General features: G+C 52.9%; 1 protein-coding gene across 1 annotated transcript; it reads right to left on the reverse strand.

The window, feature by feature from the left end:
• Window positions 1-240: 240 nt before the first annotated feature.
• On the reverse strand, window positions 241-7611 carry BPIFB2 (BPI fold containing family B member 2). The gene is made up of 8 exons (XM_019509743.1): window positions 7460-7611; window positions 7003-7188; window positions 4552-4725; window positions 3891-3958; window positions 3024-3069; window positions 2370-2433; window positions 1299-1375; window positions 241-395 (listed from the first exon to the last, which is right to left on the reverse strand). The coding sequence occupies exons 1-8, from the start codon at window positions 7586-7588 to the stop codon at window positions 354-356; spliced, it is 786 nt and encodes a 261-aa protein (XP_019365288.1). The 5' UTR covers window positions 7589-7611; the 3' UTR covers window positions 241-353.
• Window positions 7612-8260: the final 649 nt, after the last annotated feature.

Below are 8260 nucleotides of genomic sequence, written 5' to 3' on the forward strand. Positions count from 1 at the left end.
CTGCTTACTAACTTGCTGGGCAGTAAATTTAAGCTGGTGTAAATGCACATGTAGACATGCCCAAAATGCCCTTCCTGAGGTCTGGGAAAGATGCAGATGGTGCCTAAACTAAGTAGAGCCAGTGCAACAATGACTGTTGCCAAACCCCATTATATAAATGATGTACGCTCCACAGCAGAGACACCCCCCCAGCCAAATGCCAGACGTGTTAGCTACAAAGTCATGCAACTAAGACGCCCCAATTGCTCTTCGTCTTTAAGCCATCAGATTCATGGACTGACACGACGACTGTTTTGCCAAGTAAAACTGTTACGCTTTATTCCTCTTTGTTCCTCTTTGTTCCTCTCCTCGCTTCACTGAGCATAGTCAAGGCCACAACTGACCGCAGCATAACCCTGTTGGATGAAGAAATGATGAGGATTGAGCAATGCTCCTGCTGATGTTATCTCAGCTACTCCTACTCTGAACATGGTTGAATGACTTAAAATATCCGCAAGGCGTCTACTCCAGGACTCCCCGTACTGCTAAACTGGTGGCACTGGACTGCTGTTAGCAGTAGTGGGAAGCTAAGATTTCCTTGGCGGAGACCAGGCCAAAGAGAAAGGAAACGGCCTCTGAGGCTGAAGGTCAGTTGTGAGGACACCAGCGTGTTCCCACGGTGGCAGAAGGAGCTGTTGACTCTTGCTACTGCAAGAACAGGTGTAATGTGGAGGGCAATGGTGTTGGGCATCTGGATGATAACACGATGATAATAATATGAACACAGCCCCACCGTCAGAGGCAGAAAGGTCAAGGGGCTGAGTCACAGGAAACAGCATCCTGAGAAGCACTCAGCCAAAGCCTTCCCGCAATGCCAGCCTCAGACCACTTGAAATCTCCTCATTTTAGTGATCAGGAAAGTTATGAGCCAACAAAAGACTAAGAGTTCCCCCCCACCGATATCCTGACCCCTCTGATGCAGTGAAAGCACTTGCTTTCCAGCAGCAAACCTCTGTGCAAAAAGCTGTTAGTGAAGAGCCCGATGGCAGAGACATGCAGGTTGGAGCCCATGTCCAGGCTTCTTCCACCCATTACTCAGACATTTCCAGGCACCCCTGCGAAGGCTGCCAGCAAGTGCACTGGCCGCTTTGCACCTTTGCCCAGTGACACAGCAGCAGAGACGCCTGGTTTTACCGACACCGGCAGCCCCCCACTCCAGTTTGCGGCTCTCCGCTGAGGGACGCACCGCCCATCCTGCTGGTGCACAGGACCCGAGAGAGGGCACCGCAGGGAAATACCCCATGCTTTTGCACACTCACCTTGTGAACCTCAGTGCGGGGGTGGACATACTTGATGTTATCCAGGCACGGCAGATTTATGCCTATGCTCAGCACAGCTGAAAACGGAGTCAGACAAACAGCAAGCAGCAGGCGGTTAAAACTACAGAAGCCGTTTGTAGCCCAAAAGGCCACTAAACACCCCGAGAAGAGGATGCCTGGTGATAGCTCTGTGCTGTGCTCAGCCGCTTCATGATGGTGCCATGAAGGGTCTTGGCCGGCTCTCCAAACCCACCCCGGGAGCTGCCCTGACACGGTGCTGCAGAGCAAGGCGGCTCGGACACGGGCAGGCATTTATTCTGCCATGTCTATTCTTCAGAAGAAAGCAAGGACTTTTGAAGCAGACAGATTAGAGGGGCTTATGCTGGCAGGCTACATGGTTTGATGTCTCAGTCTACTGGCTCATTCACTGAGATGACCAGTACAGCCCCGACACGAGTCACGGGGCTGGCACACGGCATAAATCTTTCTGTGTTGCACAGGAGCAATGCCAAGTCACTTAGTCGTACAGACTCCTGTCACCCTGAACGGATAAAACACTCTCTGGAGATGCGATCTGTCCAGACTGACACCCCGCACCACTCCCCCAGCCCTCCGCGGAGAAGCGCTGGGTGGGAGTTGGAGCCGCTGGCAGAAAACCACGGCTTTCTCTAGTCTGACATCAAGTAGCTTAATCCCCTTTAAAGGGGGGGAAAACCCAACACATCTGACCCTTCATGCTACCAGCCTCTTCTGCATCGCAGCTGCTGCACCTCGGAGAGAGGGGAGCATTTATTATTGCTGTTCTACAAATGGGGGAAGCAGGAGAGACGGTTAGGGCTCTGGTGTGACCCAGCTCACCTCTGCCTTCGTGGGGGAAAAGGTCTCAGGAAGGCCAGCGCAAGCCAAGCCTTTTGGACTATGATGAGATTTAATGGGAAACATTTCAGAGGTGCCCTGGGCAAACCATCCCCCCACCGGCAGGGTTGGCAGCTCCCCTTCTCTCTGCCCCGTGAGAGCATAGTGGAGGCCAAGCAACACCCCCATACTGGCACCAAGTGCCACCCTGCTTACCGTTCAGCTGAGCCACAAGCGCCTCCTCAAAAGCAGAGGCGATGAGACAAGTCACCCAGGAGACCTGCCCGTGGAGAAACATGGTCAACCCAGCTGCTTTACCTTGCAGAGGATGTCGACATCGTGAGGAATGAGCCGACAGGCAAGAGTCTGTTGCAACCTGGTTGTTAATATTGCACAGACTTTGTTCGCACTAATGCATTCACTGTTGGGCCAAGAGATTGTGGACCGATGATATCCTTGCACTATGGGTCCAGTCCCCTTCTTGCTTTCCTCTGGGCCCCTAAGCTCACTACCCCGCTGTATCATCCCAGCCCCGCATGAAGCGATCTCTCCAGAAACGGCATAGCATGGACTAGGAAATGGTATTATGCTGTAGGGCAGCCTTCAGCACAGATACCAAGGGACTGTCACCCCCGGAAAAACTAAAACATCATAGGTGGTAGATGAAGAGGAACATGACACCAAGACCGCAGCAAAGATTGAATCCCCCGCCCCCAAAAGCTTTGCAAATTAATGACTGCAGATCGGCCCTGAAAACAAAGCCATCGCTGGGTAGCAAAGCAAAGCAAATCAGTGGGTAATGATCACATCTCCCCTGAAGATGAAATCTGGCTGCCATACATAAAAGAAGGTAGGAAGATGGGCACTTACATTCACAGATCCAACTCTGGAAGAAACCAGCACAAACCTAAGACCACTGGAGGGGAAGAAAAATAAAGGAAGTGAACAAGGAGAACTTGCCCCGAGATGCTTTGGGTGGAGGCAAGGCGGATCTCCAGTGATCTACCGTACATTAAGCTTCAACCTGTTCCCAAATGGGAGACATTTCTCAAAACGGCTGGTTTGCTCACTCTTACTTTCTGGAGCAGAAGGCAGGTTATAAATGGTCATCAAAAACAGCCAAATCTCTTTTGTTTAAAGTGGGGACAAGGGAGTTAAACAACGAACTGCTTGTCAACACCACTGGCCTCCTCCTCCCATCAGCAAGCACACCAGGCATAAAGCAAAGACAAAAGAAGCAATAAAAACCCAGCCTATTCCTTTCACGGCCCTTGGCCACCACGCTGTTTTGAGCAGCAATGAGTAATGTCCAGTACAGACTATAGGAGGGTCCAAGGGGAGGAGTGGCACACACGTATTGCACCGCTCCCGTAGCTTTGCAATATGCACGGGTGCTGAAAAGGACTGTTGGTTGCTGGTCTAAGGATGTCAGCAGACAAGATTCCTTGGGTAAACCTGATACCTTGCATTGGACCAGCTAAAAGAAGTATTTAGTTGGTCTGATAAAAGAGATCACATCTACCCAAAGAACCTTGTCCACCTTTGTGCTGGAAAGACACAGGTGGATTTATTACTGCGCTCTCTACTGGATGCCGACATCTTTTCAAGAGTCCAAGCCTCAAAAATTCCTCCGGTCCATCAAACTGCAAAGTAGTTTTCTGAACCACTCTATCCTCAGCATTGCCCAGCTCAGGTCCGAGGAACTATCCCTCACGAGCAAAACAGAATTAGACTGACCCTTGCGGAGAGACAGAGGCCTGCAGCGTCACTTCTGTCACAGCAAAACGGAGAACCAAAGCCACATCCTGCGAAGAGATTAAAAAAGAGCAGTTAATTAAATAGATGGCTCCATCCCATCTGACTTCTTGCCTTTTTAGGACTACTACACTCAAGAAAGTAAATCTGCCCGGGACAAGCTGCTTCATAACTGCGCTGCCGAGTGACTTAATTGAGGGTGAAGCAGTAAATGCCTTCAGCAATGCAAGAGGCGGCAGGCAGCGAGGCAATCTCTTCCCTGAGAACAGGGAGGGGAAATGGAGCAGGAGTGACCAGCATCAGCCCCGGTCCTTGCAGGCGGAGATCCTGTCTCCAGTGGGGATCGATCCCGGCTGCACCTATGAGATGTTGGTGGGAGGCCGGTTCTCTCTTCCACTTGGGTGCAAGTCTGCTTGGGCCTAACCACGTCCCTGCTGCGACATGGGTCACCAGCACGTTATACCACGGTGAGGCTGGCCTGCAGCGAGCCATCCAGCCATGTTCATGGAAGGGTGTCCAGGAAGGTGTGAAAACTCAAGGGAGAGAGGCCAGGCCTTGGCTAGACGGTCCCTCTGTTCGTCCAAGGAAGTGGACCGGGGATGAGGGGATTAGATGGGATTAGCCCCTGCTCAGCTCCACTTACAACTTCCAGGGTAAAGAGAGACCGTGAGGCAGAAGTCCAGGATGCCGCTGCCACCACCTCGATGGAGGGATGCAGGCTCAGGATGGCTTTGCCCTCAAAAAAGGTGACGATGGGGGCTTTTCTCACTGTCACCTTCAGCCCAATGGGCTCTGGGTGTGGGAACTGGTGAGCAATCTGCAAGGTAAAAGAGGCTTAAGGACATGAGAGCACAGAGCTGGAAGGGACCTCCCAGGTGACAAGGAGCAGTCCTGTGCCATGCTAGGCAGCCATGCAATACACACATGTCCAAAACGGCCCACAATGGCCACCACTCACCCGGCCACAAACTGCCCCAGGACAAACTCAGAATCCTTGTACCAAATGAAAGGCACCTATGGGGTGACACGGGGGGGAGCAGGAGACGTAAAGGCACCGTGAAACATGCGTGGATGACCACAGGACCATGCCCCACGCTGCAGAAAAGGGGCAAAAATTCAAAGGTCCAAGGGGGAAATTTCAAGAAGGCATGCAAGAAGTTTCTCAGTGCCCTTGGGAGCATTAGCACACCCTGCCGAGCCCTCACCTTTACCTACGGCCAAAATCTGGTGCTTCAGGGGGAGGAGAAAAAAACCTAGCCAACCCAGCAGCAATGTAATACATCTAAGAGGGGAAAATGTCTTCTGGTCCATGGCCAAAAGCCAGCAGAGACTTGAAGCATGGGATTCAGGCAATAAAGCAAGTATTGTCCCCGTCCACTGCCTCCACCGCAGGCAGGTGCCCACTCAAGAAGGCAACACGGGGCAGATTCATGGCTCGTTCCTCGTACGTCTGCATGGCCTCCCCCCCCATCGCAGGGCCAGGGGTGGTGGCCTTTGTTCGGGGTTGACAAAACATGCACCTGCCTTCTCCAAAGGACCAGCCTTTGCAGGTGCCTCTGCTTTTGGCTTCCCACCTTGAGACACTGGAAAGGGTCTCCGTTTCTGGAAAGTGGGTATTAAGCCCTTTCCCTTTCCGGTGCACCTGACGGCACCAGCTGCTTCCAGAAGGGAGTGACGAGTCAGACGACGCGGTCACGTGTGCGGCATCTCGGACTAAGGTGGGCAGCGGGGCCGAGCCACCAACGCGCCGCTGCAAACCCAAGTCCTGGTGGCTCCAACAAGAAGCAGGTCTCACTCGGGGCAGTCATGTTTAGGGCTTGCACGGCAGGCATCTGCCACGGCTGCTTCTTCATCCCTTTCTGTCACCCCCACCACACACTCATGCACGCACACACACATTTGTCGAACCGGTAACTTTATCTCAAGCAAGGGGCAGTGATTTTCCCCTCTGACTGAGAGCCCCACTCCTCGGACTCGCTGCCGAAGGGGCAGAGCCGGGTGTGCCTGGGCATGGGGTGAGTCTGGAAGGGCTCCTCTGGCCAGTGCACCTCCGTGTCCTACCCCGCTGCCAGGTAGGAATCACCTGAGGAACAGTTGCCCTCACTTACAACACCCTGAAAGTCCCTGCCATGGATGAGCTCCAGCCCACGGACAGACCTGGGGCTAGGGCCCCCATAGTCTACCCACCACTTTGTACCAGGGATGACGCTTCGTCCCCTGTGCCCGCTCAAGCTGCCAGGTGGACAGGATCACAGACCCTCCAGCCCCAAATCTCCCAACTTGATGAGACCTCTACCCTCCCATCTGACAGTATGGACGCACCATCTCTTCTCCTGCATCTCTGCTGATCAGGACGTGCCTGCCCCTCTCGTGCTCGTTATTTCCAGCACAAGGATGCAGGAAAGAGACCAGCGGGACCCAGTATCCCCATACACGGGCCGTGCTGAGTGACGACAGCTCCAGCCTTCCCCTCTCCCCCGCGCCCCCAGTCCACAGCAGGACCTCGCCTGTCAGCATCAAAGAAAGAAACATCTCTTACTGCAGGAATAAAGGAGCCCAGCCGGGACGTTGTCAGGTGACCGATGGAAGGACTCTGGAAAGGAAAAATATCAAACCATCAGAAAATGGTAGTTATTGTCCCAAACCGCTGATTCAGCTCTTCCACAGGCCGAAGCAGCTACACCCCATTGTTTTACTGTCCTCATGTTCCCAGAGCACAAGAAAAGCTATCGCCTTCCATTCACTCAGCAGATTCCCATTCATCCTGCTGGGCCAGACTATAACGAACCCCATTATGAGGGGTTTCAAAGGCATTCGGCTCCTTTGAAAACCACAGCCGTAATGAATTCAGCTTCCCACCCCTGTGCGCCCTTGTGTGCTAGCATTTGCTCGGGAGTTTTGCTGTCCATTGCAAGTCCCCCGGCCATCCTCCTAGGAGGCTGAAGACTGGCTCAGGCTTTCCTGAGTCTTCACTCAGCCAAAACCTGCAGTGAAGCCAAGGAGGGTCAATCCCCTGCAGGACTTTTAGAGCTGGTCCAGCGCAAGCGGAGGAGATGCAGGTGGGCCTCCATTCACCCCCCCAGGCTGCACTGACCGTCTGCCGGAAAACGTGGAAGTTGAAGCTCCCAAACTGCTGTGCCATAGCCAACACACTGTTCAGCAAATGCTCCGAAATTCCCAAGACGACCACGGAGTCGCCGGATCCCGAGCTCAGCGGCAGGGAGAAGGGAGGCGGGCGGGCCAGCGAAACAAGAGGCTTCCCCATGAGCGTGAACACAGCCTGAGAGCACAAGAAGGGAAAGGAAGGGACTCACCAAGCTCTGCCAAGACCAACCAAGCTGGCCCCTGCACAAGCACCCGGCTTTGCTTCTCAGGTCTGGAAATCGCATGACATTTCTATGGCAAATAGGCATCCTCTTGGGCATCCCCATCAGCTGATGCCGTGCAAAGGTTTGCATTTGGGTTGACATTGTCCCCCACCCACTGCCAGACTCAAAACCCCAGTGCTTGAGCCAACCATCCCATGCACCCAAGGATCCCGGAGCACGTACATTTAAATCCAGGTCGATGTAGTCCCCGGTGATCACAGGGGGCTCTATCAGGGTGTAGTGGAGCTGGGATATGGGGCTGAAGAAATTTAGTCCTGTAGAAACATTCAGAACATTGGATTTCACAGACATTTAAATAAGGAAGAGCCTCGGTTTTGCAACTCCATCCCCAAAAGGATGATTCTGTCTTGATTTACCCCTGACAACAGTAACCCCAGTGGCTTGGACTGCAGCCTGTTAAGAAAGCTAGCTTCTCTGTGGTGCCTGGGGATGGCAAAATATTTGCCTTCAGGTATAAAGTGGTTCACTGTATTTAAAATTAAAACTGGTTGAGAACAACAGACTTTTCTGTGAAACACTGGAAATCTCTGTACTTGCATACGGGGAATAGAAAAAGGGGCTGGAGGGGACCTCCAAGGGCCACATCTAGTCCAAGCCCCTGCCTGAGGCAGGATCTGTCCTATCCAGGCCATCCCGTACAACTATAATCTGAACTCTCCATAAGACTACAACTTAGACCGAACACCCAAACCTGCCCCAGGAAGGAGCAGCTTTAAAACCGAGCTTTAAAACCAGCAGGAAAGCATCTTCTGCTTCTTAATCCTTGGGACCCGATCCTGCTGGTTCCCCAGACTGTCATCAGGGCAGTGCCTATAGCTGCTCTGGGCCTTTTGAATAGGGTGGGATAAACAATAGACAACAGTGAGGAGAGAGGAGGGACCTGCTAGCCCTGCCTGCACAGGGAAGTGCTTGGGGGTATAACTGAAGGTGTGAATTTGGACAGATTCAGTTTTGCTACTTTCA

Source organism: Gavialis gangeticus, unplaced genomic scaffold (genome assembly GCF_001723915.1).
Source record: "Gavialis gangeticus isolate Ggan-Ray unplaced genomic scaffold, GavGan_comp1, whole genome shotgun sequence".
NCBI lineage: Eukaryota > Metazoa > Chordata > Crocodylia > Gavialidae > Gavialis > Gavialis gangeticus.